This window comes from Diospyros lotus, chromosome 6 (assembly GCF_014633365.1).
Source record: "Diospyros lotus cultivar Yz01 chromosome 6, ASM1463336v1, whole genome shotgun sequence".
NCBI classification, from domain to species: Eukaryota; Viridiplantae; Streptophyta; class Magnoliopsida; order Ericales; family Ebenaceae; genus Diospyros; species Diospyros lotus.
Window position 1 is genome coordinate 13453429 of NC_068343.1, and position 25261 is coordinate 13478689.

A 25261-nucleotide genomic window follows, 5' to 3' on the forward strand; every position below is an offset into this window, starting at 1 on the left:
ATCACATGTGACAACAAATTCTTTATTTTTATCTAATGGTTTCTTCACCTTTTGTTTTCATATTTTTAAAAACAAACGACATTACATATTCATTTTTTTTTAAATTAAAAAAAAAAGAAGAAAAGATAAAAAACTATCAGCAAACTCCCAACGAGCCCTTAATGTCTAACGGACAATAAATGAGTGATCATATTTGTAGGGATAAAAAGATGTATCTTTGCAGTTACAACAAAGTAAGAGGAGCTGTGAATTTAATAGGTCCAAGAAACAAGGAAGTTATTAAACACTAATGGACATGGACATTCAAGGGACTATGTTTCCATGTAACTGCAATTCCCCACCCAATATAGCCAGACTTAAAATCACTAGTAAGTGCAAAATCAAATAAATGGCGTGATAAATGCTTTCTACATTTTGGGCAAGAACAATTAAAGTATGTACACACAGAAAACAAAGTGACAGGCAAATAGTTCACCTTCCAGGCATGTAGAGAAGGCAACAAATTGGACTGGGATGTAAATGTGAAGAACACAGAACTATATTGCTTTTGAAAGAGTTAAAAATCTAGAAAATTATACAGTTGGTTGTATGTCACAGTAAGAAAGAAAATTGGTATTCTAGACAAAAAATAAAAAAAACCAAAAAATAGAAAGCTTTGATGGGGGTAGAAAGAAACCTTTCTGTCGTACTTTACCTGCGGGATCAGTATGCTGCGCAATCATCTGCTAGAACAAGGTGTCAGATATCCTGTAAACCATGTTTGCAAGAGTTCATCGCAATCTGAGTTTGTATGCCGCCTCTACAAAATTTTTAATGCGCCTCAATGAAAGAATTGCTACGGTTGTAACAACTTTCGCTCTGTAAAATAAGAACTTTCCATCCAGGGAGTTTGCCGAAGAAACTAAAGCAAACTCAAAAGAACTGGAGCATGAAAAATCAGGTACTATCTCTGTACATCTATTCCTAATCATCACCATCCATCTCCTCATCTTGTTCCGATGATGGAGGTGTATCAGTCGTGCTGCTTTCATCCTCCGGTTCAAGCTGCTCTTCCAAATCCGTCTCATTTTCTTGTAGTTCACTCTCATTAGTGCTGTTCTTCTGATAGCGAAGGGTAGTGGTAGAATGCTCCAGTCCTTTGGGGCACTCCTCGCGCCCTTCATAAGATAACAAGGCAGGAACACGGGTGGGGTTGAGAATTCTGCAGGAGCATTCAGGAATGGGGTGTGAAAGAAATGATGACGGTTTTGATATACGAAATTCCCTTTCAAGGCCTTCCTCACACAGGCTCTTGGTCAGATGCTCTCGCACTGAAAGCGTCCAATTATGTTTTGGATGGTAAAGATTGTCTCGGGTACCATTCAAGAGCTCAGCAAGATATTTCCTGCTTTGAGTTCAAGATTGCGTGATTAAAGATGGGAAATTCTCGAAAATCAAAGTAAAAGAGAAAAAAAAAAATATACTGATGAAGAAAAAGCGTGCCTACTCAAGCACACAGCATTTTCGCTTTTGTACATTCAGCCATTCAATTATCTTGAGAGGACAGGGCATAATTCCATTGCATCCGTACAAATAGAATTAAGGATTATGAAAGCATATTAATCTGCGTGGTTGTGAGCTAACAAATCCGCCATTCCATGAGAAACCGAAACTGAACTCAAAATAATCAAATAGAATTTCTGATCATTTTTACCTGTCTGGCCGATATGTTCTGGCAGATGCCATCTCATAAAGACGATGGCCCATGACCAAGCCTGAAAAATCCGGCCATCCACTTCCATCGTTGTTGAAACCAGGAAAGAAAGCATCTGCTTCCACTGAAACAATGTAATCAAGAGCAGCCCATAACAACCTGTGTGCTTGCCTCCTCAAATCCGCCAGTGAAGGGTCTGGTTCAAAATCATTCTCTGCAACCCAAGCATACCATCCTTCCTTTTCATGCTGATAAATGGGCCTACCAGGAGGTGGAGGAAGAGGCCGGGGTCGTGGGCCTGCTTTTTTCCATTCTTCTTTTAGCTGTTCTGCACTTTTGGCTGGAGGAGGCTTGAAAAGATCCTCAGGAAGTGGAGTTTCAGGTCCAATTAAGTTGATTAGCTCCTGCTTGCTACATAAAGAAGTACGATCTACTAAGTTGGTGTACAGTGCACGTAAAGGTATAAGAATCCTTTGACCACCAAAGGTTTCAGAGCCTGCCAAGTATATTCTCATTTTAGGAGGGTAACCCATGGCCCGAAGGAGGAGCCCTACCTACAAAAATGAAAAAGGAATAAGAAGATAATCATTGTACATAATAGAAGCTTACGTATGCACTAAACATATTCCTGTCAAAAGTTCAGCCAGTTAAACCAATTACCCATCAGATATTGTTGCAACTTTAATTCTTCCTTATTCAATAACTTGCGTATTGATTTAAATGTTTGGGATGAAACAAGAGTCGAAGGAAAGTGATATAATGCATTAATTATACTGTGTATTCAGAGCCAAGGGATGTTTGCAGTGACTGGTAAACCCAGAGCAATTCAATGGAACGGAAAGAGTTGATATAAACTGCTAAGATGACATAAATTTACCGAGCATGGTCGGAAGGGAAAAAGCTTCCATATCCTCCAACAAGGTTAGGCATAAAGTGCAAATAAGTTGACCTCTCACAGTATTGAAAACTCATCTGAAGTTACCATGCACTTTACATAAAAAATGAGGAGCCTGCTGCCCAGATACCATTCAATATTACACCCCTCAAGGGTATTGCATCTTAATTTTACAAACCTCAAACCGTAGCTTTGTAAAACTGTATGCTATACATTTGTTTCTATGGTATCAGTAGATCAGAGAAGTTTAGTAGTGTATAGATGAAGTTGCTAAAGACAAAAGCAATCTTAATAGCATTTTCAGCTCACTTCAAGCCATAATCAAGCATGGAAATCATTTTCTGTTCGAACATTAGGACCAAGTTTCATAGTTTGCAGTCTTTATCTTGTTCAAATGCACAAAAAAAAAAAAAAAAAAATCTCTAATGCCAACGAGTTCCCCTCTGGTATAAGTAACTACCTTATCATCTACATCAGTCAACATCTCATGCTAAGATATTGGACATGAAAAAGAACCAGAACCAGTATACCCTGTGGAACAATAAGAAAGAAATTTGTAATTCCTGTGCTTGCTTTGATTTCAGCTTCCTTAAAGCAATCTGGTCGGGGGCAAGAATGCATAAAATTGCAAACACATGCAATGAAAATATAAGACATTTCATTCAGTAAAAAAGGAAAAAATACAAACATTTCAAAAAATGCCATCAGCTTATTCAAGTTGTATAGTGACAATAAAATTTCATATTAATCAGTAGGAAAGCAATCATGAAGAAGGATACCTCCTCAGGCATGAGGGGGCATGAACCATTGCCTTTCTGAACATGTGAATCAACACTTAGTTCTTCCTTTACAATTCCTTGTTTAATCATCTGTGCCCTTCGGTATTGTATAAGTTCAGTATGAACATCCTGGAGGAATAAAAATCACACACATAGTTAGACATAAGAAGAATAGAATATAGTACAACAGTAACAAGCAAATGAATATACAGTTAGTCATATTGGCAAAAGTAGATGTTTTCTAGCAATCTCTACAGATATAAAGATGAATGAAGTCTCCCAAAAGCTATAAATATTAAAGATGATCCTTCTATTAATTTGATACTTAACACATTCAAGTTTTACTTTTATATAATGTTTTTTTGACAGATTCTTGCATTACTACCAATAGTTTTTCTTTTTCCCAATTTTGCAGATGGAGTATTTTTTTGTGTGGATGTAACGGAAACCATAAATTGTTAGCACTTCATACAGAACTACATTCTAAGGCTACGAAGATAAAAAAATTCCACTCTAATAGCATATATTGGCTTTGCAACATATAATTTTTGCTGCAACAAACAGGCTAAGTCAACATGGCAATATGATTAGCATAAGTAGGGTTTGGTAGCTACCTGAAAAAGCTCAGCACAGCCATGATATGCTAAGGTATCTCTTGTGAGGCCAGTATGGAAAGCAAGGTAAGGTTGTCCAGAAGCTCGTAACCTGAGGATAAAAAGTTAATTGCTTGAGGCCCATCTGACCATAATGTATGCTTAAAGGAAAAAACTACTCTCCTTTCCAACTTAGCAAATTTGAACCAGCAGAAGGAACATGGAGGCATACTCAAAGCTGAATCTGGTACACATATACTGGATAGGAAAATCTAATTTGGGTGCCTGTCAGGATGTACCCACGGCACTTAGGTTCAAACTTATGTAAGAATGAAAGCCAATAGTCAACAGACTGATAAAGATCTCATTCCCCAAAACTCATGCCACAGATCAAGATAAAAAAATACACATGCTGATTCATTAGGTGTTTTGATTTAATGAGAAAGAAAAATAGTAAATTAGGTTCAATGATGATGACTAAAACAATTGAAAAAATTCTTAGGTTCATCAAAATTTTAATTGAGTGACATGTTCAATATAATCAAGTATGTGAAGAATCAACAAAGATTTCAAGAAAAAAGTAATCGAGTAATGCTCAGAGTATTTCAAAAATAATCGATTACATATGTAAGAATAATTGAGTAAACATAGGAAGTATTTCACTAACAAAACCCTTGTACTCGAGTGTGTGATACAATTTTCTGTCATCTTAAAATTAATTGAGTAAGGTGTTTTTGTAATCGAGTAATAATCAGTTGTACTCAAATGAATTTGCTTTGTAATCAAGTAATCTTAAAGTTTTTGGGCATCTTTTTACTCGAGTGAAGTATTGTTTGTAATCATGTTCTTTTTGTACTCGAGTAGATATCCTTTGTAATCAAATAAACATAGGCTGAAAATAGGCTATGTTTTTGGACTTAAGATTTAATCGAGTAATAATCTTTGTACTTGAGTAAGAATCATAATTAATCGAATAAACATTGCTTTTTGTAATCGAATAGATATTGCATTTTTCTGTGGCTTGCAAATAATCAAGTAATGGTATCCTCATACTCGAGTAAGCATGAAATATAATCGATTGCATAATACATCTAATTGAGTAAGGATCAAACTTAGTCGAATAATGCTAATTTATACTCGAGTATTTCTTGTTAGATTTAAAAAATATAGCCATTACATTGCATTCAATGAAGTTAGTTTCTACTTTTCAGTGCATTAAATGCTCTTCAGACAACTTGTGTGTACTTTATGAATTGTTAATAGTTGTTTAAAGTTTGTAGAGACAAAAAGTGACAGTTGTGAGTCAAACAAACATTCCAATTGTTTAATGCAAAGTCAACAACATTCAAGACAAGAAGCCTATAAATAGGAGTCTGAAGAAAAAGTTTACAAGAACATACAAGCATTTTGAGCTCAACTTCTCACAAGTCTTCTTGATAAAATCTTTTTGATCTTTTAAGAGAGAGTGATTTACATTCCATATTCTGTAACTTTCTTTCCAAGAGAAATTTTTGTTCCTATTGTAACATCTTTATATTTTCTCTTGATAAATCCTTTCACATTATTTGTGAAATTTGTAAAGGTTAAGCTTGAACCTTAAAAGACATTGCTTGTGGCTAAGCCAAATATTGAAAAGCCAACTTGTAAAGGTTAAGTAGTTGAACCTGCTTAAAAGCTACAAAGGTAAAGGTAAAAATTGTGTTTGTCAAAATCCTTGGTGAGGAACCAAGGTAGTGGACTAAGGTTTAAAGCTGAACCACTTTAAATTTGTTGTGCTGCATTTTTACTCTACTTCTGTTCATTTGAAGTTTTTAAAAAGGGTGAAAAAGGCTTAATCCACCCCCCCCCCCCCTCTTAAGCTAACTATTTCATCAACATGCTCCGACCAAAAGATAATGACAGTGTCACTTCTTGTTTAAAATTGTCAGACGTAACATTGATTGGAGTAGCTACCAGGGAAATGGCAGCAGTGAGCTACTAATCTAATCAAGCCTATAATCATGTCCAACCAGATCATGCAATTCAATCTTAATGCTTTCTTGCCACCCCCCACCCCCCTCTTCTCCCAGCCCTTCTCCTAAGCCTTGTGTTAGGTAGCCTATAGTCAGCGTAGAACTCATTAGACCAAACATCATGAATTCTTTGTATACCATGTGACTACCTTAAGGTAAGTGAACTGTAACAGCACATACAGTATATTCATGCCTCAGCTAAAACTAAAGCAAAGTTATCACACAAGCGACTTGTGCTACAGTTTCTCTTCTGCATGATTACTTGAAACAAGTCAGTTCATAGGTTCATTTATTGACATTTTTGAACATTAGATATAAGGTTCTACCTTTTATGTTGGGATAGATAGTATTGCCCTAAAACATGAACAACAACATACCAAGTTTTCATCCCATCATGTAGGGTCTGCTAGATGAATTCTAGCTTGCCATTCATTTCTACTTGTGGCCTTTTCTTCTATAAAGCCTTTATAACTCATATCATAACTAAAGATCTCCAACCAAGTTATTCTTGGCCTTCCTCTATCTTCTTTGCAAGATACTTGTTCCACTCCATCCACTCTCCTCATGGGAGCCTCTATTAGTTTTCTTCTCACATGACCAAGCCATCTTTAATCGTGTCTCACATGTTTTATCTTTAACAAGAGCAACTTGGGACGGCGAAAATTTCAGTTGACAGAAATCAAAGAAATATTTTTTCCGTCACATAATGGTGAAATAAAACATCATTAGAAGATCAATAACATCATGCAAGTTTTGCATGTAAAATGAGAAACTCCAAGTAGAGGATTCGACTAAGAGATCATGTACGTAATTGGATTCACTTGCCTTTCCACCATCAGGTGCCCAAGTGCTGAAATTTCTGGGCGAAATTGAAGAGCATGAAATGCAACCCGACATCTGAGCCTTTGATACTCAGCTAAACTTGGGGGGAGAATGGGCTAGTAGGAAGAAGAAAAATCCGACAAAAATATCACAATCATGGTAATAATCAATAATAAAGAAAATAAAAATGGTTTACCCGTGAGGAATGCTCATCATAAGAAGTAAAAGGAAAGATAACTAAAAAACTAAAATTCTATTGCCTGGATCAGCAAAAAGATCTTGAAAGATGATAAAATCAAATGACAATATCTAACAGAGCACTAAAAGAAAATATAAGCTAATATGATTCCGGCAGTCATGGTTCCCTACTATCACTTGCCAATGGATACAAGCTTACTGTAGATGTTCCTAACTAGAAAGATACAAATAGAGATCTGAGATCTGACAGACATGCCCACCAAAAATTGATACTTCACCCACTCTTTTGACATTTGTAGGAAATACCGCAAAATCCAACAGACCATGCCATATGTAAGTAAATCTGTGTACAGTAGAATTTGCAAGCATTTTTTTTTTTTATAAGAAACATAGACGAGTTTATAATTTTATTCATTAACATTCAACAATCTGGTAGGATTTCTGCATCATGTCTAATATATATAAATATGTGTATAAGTGTTATTCAACTAGTAAAAGTAAATATATTAATCCTAATTAAGACATGCATACATATGAATGTAGAGTGTGATAGAAGGAATGCAACGTGAGTAATTCAACAATCCAGGAGTAATAAAACAACTACATAAAGCCAAGCACACACACTTACATGTAAAACATTACTCAAACAGGAGTAAAGCTTTATATAGATAAGATCATAGACAGTTGAGATTTGTTCAAGTTGGAATGTAAATAAATGAATCTTAGTGAAAACAATATTAAGAAACCCTAATCTCTTGAGCTCTTACTCCCTCTCTGCCTGTAATATATGCAGCAGAGGTTTCCTTCTCAATCTCCATCAGAGACTCAACTCCCACCATCAATAGCCCCACCACACACAAGCAAACAAAGGAAAAAGAACAAGAAATGTACCAGTAGGCAGCCTCCATTATGCAGCACTAATCCAACAACCTTTCCTTCCTTTAACTTTGGCAAGACCTCCTTAATATAAAAAGTTGGAGAAGCTGAACTTTTTGGCTTAAAGCTTGCAAACTGTTTACGCTTCCTAGCCTCTTTCAACTTTGGGGGCAAGCTCTTTACAACTGTTACATCATTTTTAAGAGCTTCTATGAACTTCTCCTCATCATAGAGATATGAAAAGCTCTTGAACTTGGAACTGCACAGAATTTTCAGTTATAAATCTAATCAAGGCATGAAAAAGCAAAATTGAATCTTGGTAATTGCTGCTTCAAAATACAAAATGTGAATAAACCTGATGCCTTTAGAACGAGTACTTTCTTGAATCTCTGGAATGACAAGTGTGGCATTTAGAAGCCTGGAGATGGTAACAAGATCACAAATCTAACAAATTGGATTACAAATTTTTAGTTAGAACAGCACTATGATATAAAATGCCAAAAGAAGCGAACAATAACAAGCAACATACCGAACTTCGAATCTTCTCAAATCCACCAAAAACTTTGGCATATATGAAACCGTTATTCTCCTCAGATGGAGCAGCTACATGAAAAGCAAATAAATGTAAGATTAAGAATGGTATAACCCCCCCCCCCCCCCCCCCCCCACCCTCGCCAAAAAAAAAAAAAAAGAATGGTATAACCAAACTTCAAAAGCAAGCCGATATCCTGTCCCACTTACAGAAGGATATAGGGAGGGGGAAGCTTAACAAATAATCTGATAACTATCAAGGGGAAAAGAAATTGCAGGTTGTCATATATTGCTTCATTTACAGCAATTTTTTCAGCTCTTTCCTATTGTTTTAAAGGCCTCGTATTTCCTTTTGTTTATCCATAAGTTTGTCTAAAACTTGGCCAGGAAAGGTGCTTTAAACAAGATCTTTATACAGGATCTACGAAATATTTTTGAACGTTCCTATGAACATGTCTTATCTCATTCATAGTTTTTCTAGAATTGGTTACTTTTGAGGATACTAGCATCCATATTAAGAATATGCATGCCCATAACCTTAAACAAATTAGATTCACATTACAAGTTTAAAAGAATTGTTTGAAATTGGTCAACAACATATCAAGCCTTACTCTCCCTAACTAGGGTTGATTACAAGAATTCTAGCTCATCAATCATAAAAGATTGGCAACATATATAAAAATATATATTCTCCTTTTATTACTTTTTAAAATAGGTGAAAAGGATTTTTGTTCGCACTTCTCTCCCACTATGTAACATGTAAAAAATAATTTCTAGCTGATCAATATAAAAATAGAAAAGAAATCAAATTTTCTTTTTCTATAGGGTAAAATACATTGTGAATCCCAAGTTTTGGTAAAGATACAAGGGGTACCCCTCACATTTTAGAAATTACACTGACTACCCATATTGTTCAAAAGGCTGTATCAGATTACCCCCCTGGTTATTAGATTTATGTTACACAGGGCACCCCTAATGTTTTTGAAACAAGCTTAAACTCCTGAAAGCTTGAATGATTTTTATTGAATCCGAGGAGAGTAATATATACAAATTACACCCTACTTTTTCTCTTATAAAGTAGGAGAAAATTTAGGTTATTTATCCCCTAGAAACTAGGAAGATTTATCTCCTAAAAAATAGAAATAAATCAAACTTCAAAACTGAACAGAACTTAACTTCAAAATTATCTATTTGATCTAAACTTTAAACGTGCACTCTTCCTTTATTCTCGACCTCTATCCATCTATCATACTCCCTTTTTAAACTTTGAATCTTTTAATCTCGTCCAACACTCCCCTCAAGTTGGAGAATAGATACAAGTCATTCCCAGCTTACCAATTAATGCCTCGAACTCTAGTCTTGCCATGGCTTTTGTGAACACATCAACTATTTGATCAATGATGAGAATATAGGATAAATTAATCCCTCCTCCTTCAATCTCCCTCTTTATGAAACTTCGATCTATTCTCACATGTTTTATGCGATCATGCTGAACTGGATTTTTCACAATGCTGATTGTTTATTTACTATCACTGTATACCTTTGTTGGTTGAGATAAATGTATCATTAAGTCTTCCATTAGCCTCTCTAACCAAATCACTTCACAAATTTCTTGAGCTATGGCTCAAAATTCAGCTTTAGCACTGCTGTGAGCAACCACTGATTGCTTCTTGCTTCTCCATGTAACTATATTTCCCTATAATTTTGTACAATAACCAAAAGTTGACCGGCAGTCCTCAATAGACTTTTCCCAATCAGCATCAACAAAGCTTTCAATTCCCCTTTGCTCAGTTTTTTGAAACATTAATACTTTTCCAGATGTTCCTTTTAGATATCTTAGAACATGAAAAACAACATTCATATGCCTTTGAGTAGGAGAATGCATATACTGACTAATTACACTTACTGCATATGCTATGTCTGGCCTAGTAAGTGAGAAATAAATTAACCTCCCAACCAACATTTAGTACCTTTCTTTTTCTATTGGGGTATCATCATCTTTTTTTCTAAATTTCCAGTCTTTGTCTAAGAGAGTTCCAATAGGTCTGCATGCCAACATTCCTGTATCTCTTAGAAGATCAATTGTATATTTCCTTTGTGAGATGAATAGGCCTTCTTTGCTCCGAGCAACCTCCGTTCCCAGGAAGTATCTCATGATTCCTAGGTCTTTGACTTTAAATTCAGCCCTCAATTGCTTCTTTAAGTTTAAATTTCCTACATATCATCCCCTGTAACAATAATATTATTAACATACACAATTAGTATAGATTTCCTTCCATTTTCTGTGGGTTTTATAAACAAGGTATAGTCTGCTCGTCCTTGTTTATACCCTAATCAATTTATAACTCATAGCTCTCCATCTATTTTCTCAACTCAACTAGCTCACTATCAAACCCAAAAACACACTGATAGAAGAAACGCACAAAGATTTATCACAAACAAAAACACACACAGCAAGAAACAATCAAAGATTTATCCTGGTTCGGTCTTGAAATCCAAGACCTACATCCAGACTGCTAGGCACCAATATAATCCACTATCTTGAAACATCCAAGGGATGATTACAACGAGAACTGAATCCCCTCCCACCCATATACACTGAAAGCTATAGGGATACTAGGGAATACAAGCTACAAACCAGCCATTCCCTATGACGCAGCATATAGGGCGAGTGTGAAAAAAAAACACACCAAAATAAATCCTTGAAAGAACAAACTTCAATGGCCGAAGCTTGACTTTCAAAAAGACGCAAAAACAAGATTGTTTTGCTAAGAAAACCCAAATAGGTTGCTAAAATTTGATTAAAAAAAACTTGATTACAAACTCTAGATCCTAGACATATTTATAGTATTTGGCTAATCCAAATCCATCTAATATTTGTAAACAAAATCCATCTAATAGAAATAAATCATAAATAAAAGTCAACTAGAATCCTAATAAAAATAAAACCCTAATCACCAATATAATCCACTATCTTGAAACATCCAAGGGATGATTACAACGAGAACTGAATCCCCTCCCACCCATATACACTGAAAGCTATAGGGATACTAGGGAATACAAGCTACAAACCAGCCATTCCCTATGACGCAGCATATAGGGCGAGTGTGAAAAAAAAACATACCAAAATAAATCCTTGAAAGAACAAACTTCAATGGCCGAAGCTTGACTTTCAAGAAGACGCAAAAACAAGATTGTTTTGCTAAGAAAACCCAAATAGGTTGCTAAAATTTGATTAAAAAAAACTTGATTACAAACTCTAGATCCTAGACATATTTATAGTATTTGGCTAATCCAAATCCATCTAATATTTGTAAACAAAATCCATCTAATAGAAATAAATCATAAATAAAAGTCAACTAGAATCCTAATAAAAATAAAACCCTAATCACCAATATAATCCACTATCTTGAAACATCCAAGGGATGATTACAACGAGAACTGAATCCCCTCCCACCCATATACACTGAAAGCTATAGGGATACTAGGGAATACAAGCTACAAACCAGCCATTCCCTATGACGCAGCATATAGGGCGAGTGTGAAAAAAAAACACACCAAAATAAATCCTTGAAAGAACAAACTTCAATGGCCGAAGCTTGACTTTCAAGAAGACGCAAAAACAAGATTGTTTTGCTAAGAAAACCCAAATAGGTTGCTAAAATTTGATTAAAAAAAACTTGATTACAAACTCTAGATCCTAGACATATTTATAGTATTTGGCTAATCCAAATCCATCTAATATTTGTAAACAAAATCCATCTAATAGAAATAAATCATAAATAAAAGTCAACTAGAATCCTAATAAAAATAAAACCCTAATCAAACATGAAGTAGAATCCTAAATCAAGTAGAAACATGAAATAGAATCCTAAATCAAGTAGAAGTATAAAGTAGAATCCTAAATCAAGTAGAATTCTAAAACTTAAGAAGTATTAAAATAACATTATGGCACTACTATTTTGGTGATACTATTTCGGTTTGGTTGGATCGGCCTTGGGCCGAATCTTGATTGGTGACCTCATCATTCACCTTCACTTGAGAAAAAATTCGACCTCGAATTTTGATTCTATTTGGACAAATCCACATCCGGTAAGTATAAAGAGAGATTAGCCACATTGAATGTTTGGAAATACCCATCTGATTAGGCAAATCCACAACATAAGTATTATCATTGGTCTTCTTTGGAATCTTGTAAGGACCATACTTCTTTGGTTTGAACTTGTTCTGCTTTCCTGCTGAAATTTGTTTCTTCTTCAAAAAGATCATAACTTCATCTTCAATCTCAATTTACCTTGTGCTTCCTATGCTTGTCAGCTGTCGCCTTATATTTCTTATTTGTGCAACTTTTGCTTGACATCTTCCTGAACCGCTTAAATTTTTCTACTAAGGGAACATGAGCAAAGACATTCCTCCCCTTCTTAGCCATATTTGCATTGGCATGGGTCCAACCATCACCATGTTTGTTGCCCTCCGCCTCCATTGTATTATTACTGTTAGATTGAGGACGTTGAACCTTCTATCTTGAGCGCTTCTCTAATCTGGTAGATCTTATCATAGATCCTTCTCCTCTCATCAGCTTTCTTGATTTTGACTTCTCAACAGCTTTCGAATTCATCCATAAATTTTTCTTGCCTGGAAAAGCATTCTTTTGCAACTGTTTCGAATAAAAGCGTATTCCATGACTACTAGCAGTCTCTCCATCACTTAAAATATTGATGCTTGAATCCTTCTTTGGTCTAAGCACTTGATCAGCTATAGCAGCAGTTGAGTTAACTAGCCTAGGAGATCCAACACCCCTATCCACAAAGAGACCCATGTGACCATCTTGCTTTTGCAATTGCGAAGGTGAATATGTTCTTATTGCCTTAGATTCAACCATGCTAGAGCTTGAATAAACTATAGAAGGATTTGCTACCATGACCTTCATCTCCTTTACAGTCGCAAGTCGATTAGCAGAAACGCCACCATCATTGGGTAGCGAAGCAATGCCTGAGCCCTCGGAACTAGAAAATACCCCAGTATGAGTCAATAATCTTGGAGTTTCTGTCATGTTAGCAGCATAAATCAAACCTGAGTTTGTAGACGTTGAGGTTGCTGGGACAACATAATCTTCGAAATCAAGCTCCAAACTCATCGAAAAGCCATTCTTTAGTTTATACTCATTGTTTCCCCAATAGTTGTGTTGCTGCGCATTCCTCCTTACCCCTTTACCACTAGGGTTGGCTATCATACGACCAAGATCATCCTCATTGTCGCTATCATCCATCATTGGTCTTCTAGGATTAATGAGGACAGGATTAATGACTGGTCTTCCCGGTTTAACATAGCCGGCTTGATTCATGCCATTAATCCGATTCCGATTATTCTTAACTCGTTGTAAAATGCCCAATTGGTTGCGGATTCGCTCCAATTACTGCTCCATTGTACGAGTTATTTCCCGTTGTTCTTCGATTGCTCTCCAAATCGCGGGCAGCCCCTGATCACTATCACGAGGCTGGTTGCTACCGTTACCTTCAAGATTGGCCATCTAATTGGTTGATGAACTGCTCTGATACCACCTGACGCAGCGTGTAGCGCAAGTGTGAAAAAAAACACACCAAAATAAACTCTTGAAAGAACAAACTTCAATGGCCGGAGCTTGGCTTTCAAGAAGACGCAAAAACGAGACTTTTGCTAAGAAAACCCAAATAGCTTGCTGAAATTTGATTAAGAAAAACTTGATTACAAACTCTAGATCCTAGGCATATTTATAGTATTTGGCTAATCCAAATTCATCTAATATTTGTAAACAAAATCCATTTAATAGAAATAAATCATAAATAAAAATCAACTAGAATCCTAATAAAAATAAAACCCTAATCAAACATGAAGTAGAATCCTAAATCAAGTAGAAATATGAAATAGAATCCTAAATCAAGTAGAATTCTAAAATTTAAGAAGTACTAAAATAACATTATGGCACTACTATTTTGGTGATACTGTTCCGGTTTGGTTGGGTCAGCCTTGGGCCAAGTCTTGATTGGTGACCGCATCACCCTACCTCTCACACTCAATCCCGAAATCAAGACAAAAAACCAGAAGCTATACTTCACACATACAGGTGCACTAAAACCTCTCGCTCAAACTCCTTTCCCACGGCCCCTATTTATAGGCAATAGGGGTGCGGATAACAAGCAAGAATTTAAAAAAGAAACTAACTAGCTGACCAACTGCCTAACTGATTTAACTAATCTAAGAGACAGCTGACCCCTTCTAGAAACAAACCTTCTAGAAGAGAATTTTAATCTAATGATAAAGCAGAAAAGAATTATGCAGCAATACAAAGATACATATTTACATTTAATCTAATCTAATACAAATGACACAACAAGATCCATGCTGAATTTCTTGAACCAAGCTCTTGGTGACTGCTTTAAACCATATAGAGACCTTTTAAGTTTACAAACATTTCCACTGCCAACGTCATGTTCAAAACTTGGGGGGATCTTCATATATATTTCCTCATCCAAACCACCATTAAAGAAGGCATTTTCAATATCAAATTGGAAGAGAGGCCACTCTAAATTAACAACAATAGAGAGTAATACCCGAATGGAATTAAGCTTAGTCACATGAGCAAAAGTCTCCTCATAGTTGATTCCATAGGTTTGAGTAAACCCTTGGGTCACCAATCTAGCCTTATATCTTTCAACTCTCCCATCTGCATTATGTTTCACAGTAAATACCCACTTACATCCAACTATCTTTTTGTTTGAATGTAGTTTCACAATATCCCAAGTATCATTTTCAACCAAGACAGTCATTTCTTCCATAACAGTTGCCTTTCACTTAGGATCATTCATAGCACTCCGGATATTTTGGGAATTTCAATGCTATCAATCTTTGCAACAAACCCTTTGAATTGGGGAGACAATTTTTCATAAGTCAAATGATTAGAGATAGGGTACTTGACACATGATCTTACCCCTTTCCGTAGAGCTACAGGCATAGCCCAATCCAAATCATCCCCCCTTGTAGCATTGTTGTCAGTGCCGTGAACAACAGTGTCATCTTCTGATGGACCAGCCTCTGGAAGTGATGGCTGACTAGGCTAAGGTTCCTAATGGCCTTTAGGTCATCTATAATAGACTAGCAGAGGATTGTTGGATGCTGAATTTGGAGGATAATGGGAAATAGGGACTATAATCTCAGGCTTAGAGGTAATAGGAGAGGGAGAAGACGAATTAGGGGCGTGAGGATCATGAGAATTAGAAGAAGAATTAGGGGTATGAGGATTAGGAGACTTAGAAGAGATAGGTTCTGCCAGTGTGTTGTCAGGAGTTGATGCTGAGGATGATCCCCCTTGAGAACATATTGGCAGTGTAGGATCAAGAGGGGGAAGAGAAATAAGAGAATCCCACTTTGGACTATTAGTCCCTTCTAAAGAAGTTGTAGACTGATAAAATGGAAGATCCTCATAGAAGGTCACATCAATGGACACAAAGAATTTGTGGTTGGTAGGACAATAACACTTGTATCCTTTTTGGGAAGGAGAATACCCAACAAAGATACACTTGAGAGCTTTGGGATCTAATTTGGTTCGAGAGAGATTATTGTTGTGAACATACATAATGCACCCAAATACCTTAGAATCAATTGAAGATAGAAAGGAAGCATTTGGATATAGATCACAAAGAGTATCGAGAGGAGTTCTAAATTTCAGGGTTTTAGAAGGGAGACGATTGATCAAATAAGCAACTGTAAGAACAGCTTCCCCCCAATAGAAATGAGGAACATTGGTAGTAAACATCATAGCTTGAGCTACCTCTAGGAGGTGTCTATTTTTTCTTTCAACCACACCATTTTGTTAGGATGTGTATGGACATGAGTTTTGATGAAAAATACCACATTCGAACAAGTAATTAGTAAAGTCATGAATAGAAGTTTAAAACATATTCAAAATGAATTTGTGAAATCTTTTGAAAATGTTGCTAGCTTCTGATTTTCCCTTCATAAGATACACCTAGGAAGCTCTACTATGATCATCAATGAATGTTATAAACCATCTAGAACTAGTGATATTAGGGTGTTTAGAAGGACCCCAAATATCACTATGGATCAAATGAAATGGTTTAGATGGCTTATAGGACTGAACAGGGTGGTGAGAGTGAGGCTGTTTTGCAAAAGTACACTGCTCACATAAAAAAAACTTGTTCTTTATTGATGAAAATTTGTGGATACAAGAATTTTCAGTAAGGAAAACTAGGGTGTCCTAAACGTTTATGCCATAACAAGACCTTGACATTTGTTGTTACATTTAGAACAACCTTATTTGTAGAAGAATTTGGAATATCCCCTGCCATGTAGTAAAGGCCATCCCTAGCCTTAACACTGTCAATCATCATCCCCGATGCTTAGTCCTAAAGCAAACAATAGGATGGAAAGAATGTTACACTGCAGTTCACATCTTTGGTTATTCTATTGACTGACAGTAAATTGCACTATAATCCTGACACATGTAGGACATATTTTAGCTTTACTTTTGAAACACACTGTTCCAAGTCCCAAGGCAGAGGAGGTTGTGCCATCAGCCATAGAAATATCAATAAAGGTGCTACAAGGTGTATATTTGGTCATTGAATTACCAGAACTTGACATATGATCTGATGCACCCGTATCCACTATCCACGCATTTGTCATGAACCTAGGGTTCATAACAGGGTGGGATTGGCCATCAAAAGAATCTGAGAGGTTTAGGATTAAGAATAAAATGCTTAGAAGGGAATTTGGACAGAAATGGGGGAAGATAACATATAGAATTAAGGGAGAGATATTGAGAGAAAATGAGGAGAAACAAGAGAGAAATGTAAGGGAGGATGGGAGAGAATTCTAGAAAGGAAAATCAGACCACTCAATTCTCAAAAACATAATCCTCTCCTCTTACAATTGGCTTTTTTATAGGCATACTAGCTGCTTAACTAATTTCTAATAGTACCCATGTGCTCCTAACAACTTGCCAAATATCCCTAACAAACTATTATACCCTATTACAATAATACCCCTTTAATGCTCCTAGGGTCATGACAACATTCTTAGGAAGCTTTCTTGAAATTAGAGAGTAGTGAGAATTACCTTGCAAGGCTATGGATGATGTAGGCTGAGGATTAGGAGGACTTGAAGGATTTATACCTTGATTTCGCAACCTATATAAGGCTGGGATCAGCTCTTCTGATAGGTTCAGATCTGTGCTATTCTCGGTTTCTGTAGAAACATCAGCTGCATAGGCTGATCATGTGATTTCCCTCTTGTTTCTTGGCTTCCAATTAGCTGGTTTGCCATGAATCTTCTAGCACATCTCCTTTGTGTGGTAGGGCCTTTTTACAGTGGTCACACCACTGCTTTTCTCTTCCTTGATTCTTTGATAAGGTCTCCCCCTATTTGACAGTAGCAAGAGCCGAATTTTGATGGTTTAGGATAGGATCATCTAGTTGAAAAGCATTACCTTGTGTCTACTTTCTTCTCTCCTTACCTCTACAAACACTTCTCTAAGTGATGGTAAGGGTTTTGTACCCAAAATCCTTCCACGAACTTCATCCAAATCAGGGTTAAGACTGTGTAAAAAATCAAAAATACAATCTTTTTCCGCCATCTTATTGTATTTGATACTATTAGTTGGGCATTCCCAACTGATAGTGTAGAACAAGTCCATTTCATGCCATAATTCAACCAAAATGTTAAAATAATCTGTAACATTGAGATTACCTTGTTTGGTTGTTCTAATAGCTGACCTAATTTCTAAACATTGAGAGGAATTTTCCAAGTCTGAGTACATCTCTTGAACTGAATCTCATATCTCCTTTGATATCTTGTAGAATAGGTATGTTTTGTCGATCCTTGGCTCCATAGAATTTATTAGCCATGATAGTTGAGTTTTCCGCCTCCCAAGTGCCATAAGTAGCTGCAATGGTTGGTGAAGTGGGGACGGAACCAATCAAGTATCTTGTTTTGCCTTTTCCTTTAATTACTAGCATCACCAATTGAAACTATTCTCTAAAATTATTCCCATTCAACTTGTGTTGAGTAATTTGTAGAGGATGATTATCAATAGGATTTGTGGAAAAATTTGGTGGAGAAGGAAAAGGAGGAAGGGTGCTGGAGAGCTTGTGGCTGAAGCTTCGATTAGGGTTGGGTTTTGTTGAGCTTCAGCCATGATCTTGCAAACAACCAATACTTCAATGCTGTTTGAGATCGGAACAAGGCTCTAATACCATGAAACAAGCTTAAACTCTTGAAAGCTTGAATGATTTTTATTGAATCCGAGGGGAGTAATATATACAGATTACACCCTACTTTTTCTCCTATAAAGTAGGAGAAAATTTAGGTTATTTATCCCTTAGAAACTAGGAAGATTTATCTCATAGAAAATAGGAATAAATCAAACTTCAAAACTGAACAAAACTTAACTTTAGAATTATCTATCTGATCTAAACTTTAAACGTGCACTCTTCCTCTATTCTCGGCCTCTATCCATCTATCATACTCCTTTTTTAAACTTTGAATATTTTAATCTCGTCCAACAGTTTTATATTCTTACACAGATTTCTTAACATCAGTTTAACAGAGGGGAGATCAGTGTAATTCCCAAAATGCAGTGGGTACACGCTATAATTTAGTGAAACCTCAGGGGTGTTGACTGTAATTTACTCTTTTCCATTTTCTATAAGTTAGACAAAAGAGGACATGAACCACAAAATAAAACTATGATGTGAGAGGTTTTGACTAGTATTGCTGAGAGAAATTTTGACCAGTCTTACATTGGTTAAAAATCTAAGAAGCCATATTTAACAACTTAGGCAGCATATTATTCCCATATATCTAGGAAAAGGCTACAGTCCAGGCCTAAAATAAATATTTGACAAATAACAATAACCATAAAAATAAACCTGCTGGGTGGCAATGGTATTTTCATTTTAGTTTCTTTTTTTTTTTGGGTAAACCTGATTAACAGAAAGTTGTTCATCTCAGTCAAGAGTAATTGATTATAAGTAAACAAAAATTACGGTGCCTATGAGTTAGCCAAAGTCTGCAGGAAAAGGCACAAAACATTTAAACAAATATCTTATAGAATCCTATGATCAAATCTCAATTCTCCCATTCTTGTAGTGATCCTGATTAAAATTTGAACTTGAATGCAGATAAATGCATGAATCTACACATTACCAGGATATGTACTTCGAGGTGTGGCATATGGCTGCAAGGACTCTAAAGAAATCACATTTCTCCACACCTTACTGTTACCAGTTCCCTGTAGCAATTCAAGATGAAAAGAAAATAATCCATACATGAGGAAGATGAATTCAATGTGAAACCAAGTATCACAAAAGCTGACAAAAACACAACACAATAAGAAAAACTAATATCTCTTCTACCTGTCTCCCATCAACATTTATATTTAAATTCTCACCTGTCCCCCGTCGACATTTATATTTAAATCCTCATTAAACCCAGCGGCTGCACTGTACTGTACTAGATCGGCACTTGAATACTTGGCAAGAAGTAGGTGAACCAGCAAAGATAGAAAAGACAAAACCAGTCCTCCAAGGGCAGCCCATTTTATTTTGGATTTGAAGATCATCTTGATTCACACCAAGGCATTCAAGAAAGCTTCATGGATCATCTGAGTGCTATTAAGAAATAGAATGCATGTAGCCACCATAAAACTGAAATGCAATACCCATAACATTAGATTCTAAGTGATGTCATCTGATGCAGATATGAACCTGCTCTAAAGCAAAATTTCCAGAAGTCCATATCCGCAATAAGGACACCACCAAACAAATGTACTGATTAATCACATCAATAAGCACATAAGTTCTTGCATGTGCCGAATAAGGGAGTGTTTCATTTACCTAAAATACATACAGAAAAACATGTTTAGACTTTAGATTGTAGGAAATAAACTCCCTTCAGTAAGAAATAAAGAGATAGGAGGTTTCTCTTTCCTCAAAAAGAAAACACAAACTGCAGTTCCTTAGTTTGCTTGATTACCAATTATATGGACAATTTTCTTATCGCATAGAGAGCTCCATGGTTAATTTTATAGCACAACCCCTGCTCTAAAGTAAACATTAAAGAGGAAGCATGAATTTTATTATTATTTTTTTCCATTACTTGAAGAAGCAAAACTTGGAGATTTTTCGAATAAACTAAATTACATAAATTAGACAATTTATAAGGACCTGAATGTTTTGCAATCCTCCTACGTATAAATATCCGAGAGGCATAGGGCCTGTACAACTTTAGAAGGTTCTTTCAATCCATATCCAAATCGTTTCGTAAAAAATAAAGAAATACATAGAAATTCTACTTTTGTAGCAACTTTCTTATTAAAATCAGTTACAATAACCATTCCGCTAGCAGTGAAGACAATTTCGTCAACTCGATTTGAAGGTTCGCGAAACAAATTCTCATCTAGAATAATACCGCGATGCATTCTAGCCAAAAACCATAAGAAATAACGACGATTGAGATTGAAAAAGAAGATAAAAGCACACAAATCATTTCAAGACATCCAAGGAAACAATCGATGGCAGACAACACCAAATCCAACAACACAAGACACGGATAAACATGCAGGATTACTCACTTCAAATCGCAATCACATAAGAAACGGGCTAAGACAGAAAAACGAGAATAATAAATCATCAAACCGAGCCAGATCTTACCGTCAATTCAATACAACGGGGGAGTAAACCTGTTGAGACCTAAGCATTGAAATGTCGGTGGAATTTGTTTAATGCAGGGCAGCAGCTGAGTCGGCAGAAGATGGCGAGAGCCAGGCCCTCTCTCTCGAACTCAGACTCGGTGACTGTCGATCGAACCGGAGGGGAGGGGTTTCGTTTCAGTGGGGAATGCTGAAGCATGCTTGGAGACGCCGTTTCAGTATTTTCGAACCGTTTCCTCTTTTGGAAATGAAAAAAACGGCCGAAACCTTTTTCGGGCCATTTTTATAATTTATAAAATATTTTAGAATTATTTCATAAATTACATAAAATGACCGAAAATGAGTTTCCAACTACCAAGAGATCTTCTTGATGATCAAATGAATCTCAAAGAGTTTTTCAATGCTCAATACTTCAATAAAAAAGACAATCAAAATGATCACTCAAAGAAATAACAAAACCCCCAATAATCTAGAATACTCGGTGTCTGCAAAATCATCAAAGACAAAGTTGTATTTGAGATTTTGGAATTTGAGTCAAAATCTAAAAATGACCCGCAGAATCATAGAGTGCATTTAAATTTTATTTTTTCATAATAAAGTATACAAAAATAAATAAATATTTATACCATATCAAACATTCTTCCTTATTCAATTGATTCTCGTTAACATTTTCTTCTTTTTCTTCCTCGTTTAATTTATTGACATCAACGTGATCATATTTGTCTTCATTCAATTCATCAACCTTTTTACATTGTTCATTGATATCATCATTCCAAGTTTTTTTGTTCCTCCACCAAATTTTCACTTAGGTTTTCAATTCTTATCTCTATGTTATTTTGTTGCTATTAAAGTATTTAAATATATTACCGACTTAACATTAAACTAATGCTTCTTCCCTCTGTTTCCTTTTTCTTTTTTGAGTTCCAGACATATGTTTAGGAGGCATGATTTGTGACTATTGCTTAAACCTAACAAAAGCCAAAAGAAAAAAAATATTATGACAATATAGGCACACAAGTAATAATAATGTTAAACTTAATTTCTATATCTAGACTTATAATAATAAGAAGAAAAATAAAATAAACAAGGCATCTCTAGACTCTAGCTCTAACTTCTAACAAGAAAACAGTTGTCATCATGTCATGTATCATAAACAAAATGGAGCAACATCAATAAAATTAAATTTGCTTTTGCCAAATTCATCAAACATCAATAAAATAGACATAGGCAAGCAAGCAAAATATCAGAATGCATCGTAAACGAAACAAAATGAAGGAGCAACTAATTGCTAATTAAGAAGTCGGATAGAAAGAAAGTTGGAGTAAATCTGAAGACTGAAGTCAAAGCCTCTAAGAGGCAGATCTAAAAGACTGAATCTGATGAGTGATGAGCCAATTAGCAATTGAGAGGTAACAAGCAACGAGCAACAACGAGCGATGGAGGGCGAGCCGGAGAGAGTGCAAAACTGCGACGGAGCTAGAGAGAAGCAGTGAGCGATGAAGAGCAAGCCACCAGCAATTAGCCACTAGGGCGAGGTGAGCCAGCGAGGGCGAGCGACCGACTGACCCAGTAATGGAGCGAGAAAGAGGCAACGAGCGATGAAACGAGCGATGATTGACGGAGCAGGTGAGCAGCGAGAGCGAGGGCGAGCCTAGGACTGATAGAGCGAGAAAGAGGCTGGGCAGCAAGCGAAAGCTAGAGAGGGAGAAGGGTAAGTGCGAGCCAGGTTTGCAGAGGGATAGGGGGTGGGCGGCTAGACAGTGGGCCTTTACAAAGAAAGAGGGTTCCCAATTTTATGGCCCCCCAAATAATCAAATATTCATGGGCCCTGAGCCAACTGCCTCATGAAAGGTTCGGCCAATTCAGAGACATACACTTCCAAGCAAGGTTGTTAAAATCGTAAAATCGCAAGAGAGTCCTTGACATGTAAAATCGTAAAATTGAGTGCAATTCAACTTCAAAATCGTAAATGTTTTCGGTGTAAAAAATCGTAAAATCGTACTCGTAAAATCGAGAGTTTAACAACCATACTTCCAAGATCCGGAGAAACAAATCACCAAAAACAAACCAATAGGGGTGTTCACGATCCGGTTTGGTCGGTTTTTGACATTTTCAGTACGTCAAACCGCTTGTGCATGTTTTCTGTCAAGCTAGACCGCGCGATCTGGTTTGGTGCATCGAAACCGCACCGAACCGCACCGCATTTTCAATTACTTACTTTTGTGGAAGCTGCTCGATCAGCTCATCAACCTTTCTCTTTGATTTTTTGGCTGAAGCATTCCCCTAAGCTGACCCAATCTGTTGTTTGTTGGGGACAACCGTTTCGAGCTGATGCAGCTGGTCGAAGATCGTCGTTCCCTCGTCGAAGATAGAGCCTCACCATCCAATCCCGAAGTCATCGTCTCAAAAAACAAAGACTGGAGAGATCAGGTGTGTGTTTTCTAAATTACCCAAATATAAAAGATGAAGGTGCAGGTGCATCTCCCCCCAAGCCCGTATCCTCTACTTATTTTATTTTTAATTATTAAATTTTACAATTATAATATCATAAAAAAATATTTTCTATTTTTTATAAAAAAGATATCATTTATTCTTAATATTATTCTATTTATATTATTTGTATTATGTTTGAATTATTTTTTATGTTTTTTATATTAAAAAATATATTTATAAAAAAATTAAATATTTTTTAATTTATAGTTTACCTTATATTGTTATTTTTTTAAATATTATTTTTTATTTTTGATTCAGATCGAAAACGTTTTTCGTTTTTATTTTTGTGTAATTTAAATTTGAGCATTTAGAGAAAAAAGATAACTCTTTCTAAAATAATAATAAAATAAGTTCAGATTAATTTTTTTTTTATCATTCACCAACTCAGGCATCCAATTATTCATAGACAAAGTGGGTTGGCTAATCCGCGAAAAATTTGACCAAGTTTGGTGGGATAAAGCAAGAATATTGGATTACTTATTCAACAATAAACATAATAAATAATTTTAAAAATCATTAATATAATATTTATTTTAAAAAAATCCAGTATTTGTATATATATATATTTTTTTCAATTTTAAGTAATTTTCACTGCTCTAGAATATCAAACATGTTAAAATAAGTTATTTTAACTCATGCTTTCCTATGATTTTAAAAAAATAAATGAAAATTGAATATTTAAATATTATTTTCCACAAAATAGAAAATGGAAATACGAGTTTTGGAAGCTTTTAAAAGCTTCCAATGGAATTATGGAAGCTTTGTCTGGTAGGAGTATCCGTCATAACCGACACGTCTACAGTCGCCATCTCTGTTGTCCAATACTTTCCTAAAACCATGAGCCACCTGGCAAGTGACGATACCAATTTGCAGCGATTTGAACCTGCTAAAGCGGTTCATGCCTCAATCTCAAGCTTGAAGAAGACACCCAATTGTCCAACGCTCTGTCTCTCGCACCTCAAAGCTTGGTCTCGTAGCTTATGTCTGGAGGGTTTTTATTCAGCATTTCGTGCCCGGATGCGGGGCCTTATACTTCAATAATATTGGGGTTTTGTGAAGTCCAGTCGCAAAGTTAAAGCCATGGAGCTTTTCTTTGAAATGAGAGGATTCGGAATTGAGTCTAATAAGTTTAGCTTTATTGGTGCATTGGTTGATTCCGTTCATCTTGCAAGGATGGATTTGGGGTTTCAAGTTCAATCATAGACAATAAAACACATGGGCTACGTATGCAATACACTTTTGTTTTGGATGCGCTTATGGGACCATATGGCAAGTGTGGGTGTTTGAATTTTGTCCTTTTAACTGTTTGATGAAATGCCTTAAGAGACATTCCATCATAGGTTTTTTTAGGACTGTACAACGTGGACTACTAGGGTTTTATTTTAACAATTAGACTTTTCCCCCTACTGATTTTTCCTCCAATTCATGCACACTCAGCATGATAACAGTTGGGTAAAATGTAATGAAGTTTAGACAACAGAACACATTTGTGACAGATTTTAAAGTTCTAAAGGTAAATTGATAATTTGAAGTTAAGAATGAATCTGAAAAATATGCTAAAATATGGTGTTTCTTGATTATTTACCCACAAATAAAACCAAAAGGCTTATTACTCTCCACCATTGGCCTTCCTCATTTTCATTCAATAAATCCACAAAACCTT

The 25261-nt window shown here is 35.9% G+C and overlaps 1 protein-coding gene across 2 annotated transcripts; it reads right to left on the bottom strand.

Annotated features, from left to right (window-relative positions):
- Nucleotides 1-384: 384 nt before the first annotated feature.
- Nucleotides 385-21338, bottom strand: LOC127804973 (protein EMBRYO SAC DEVELOPMENT ARREST 30-like). 2 transcript variants are annotated; one of them, XM_052342109.1, is made up of 11 exons: nt 21107-21338; nt 19846-20101; nt 19602-19686; nt 8398-8471; nt 8224-8312; nt 7884-8127; nt 6798-6910; nt 3982-4072; nt 3368-3496; nt 1694-2247; nt 386-1384 (listed from the first exon to the last, which is right to left on the bottom strand). In XM_052342109.1, the coding sequence occupies exons 2-11, from the start codon at nt 20014-20016 to the stop codon at nt 964-966; spliced, it is 1971 nt and encodes a 656-aa protein (XP_052198069.1). In that variant the 5' UTR covers nt 20017-20101; nt 21107-21338; the 3' UTR covers nt 386-963. The 2 variants fall into 2 exon arrangements, with proteins under 2 accessions (XP_052198070.1, XP_052198069.1); XM_052342110.1 differs by lacking the exon at nt 21107-21338 and having other exon boundaries at nt 385-1384; nt 8224-8286; nt 19846-19993.
- Nucleotides 21339-25261: the final 3923 nt, after the last annotated feature.

Coding starts and splice junctions, on each gene's coding strand:
- LOC127804973 (XM_052342109.1), bottom strand. CDS start 20,016: ATGATCTTCAAATCCAAAATAAAATGGGCTGCCCTTGGAGGACTGGTT. Junction 8,472..19,601: donor ACCTCGAAGTACATATCCTG/GTAATGTGTAGA, acceptor CTTTTCATGTAG/CTGCTCCATCTGAGGAGAAT. Junction 2,248..3,367: donor GCCCCCTCATGCCTGAGGAG/GTATCCTTCTTC, acceptor TCATTTTTGTAG/GTAGGGCTCCTCCTTCGGGC.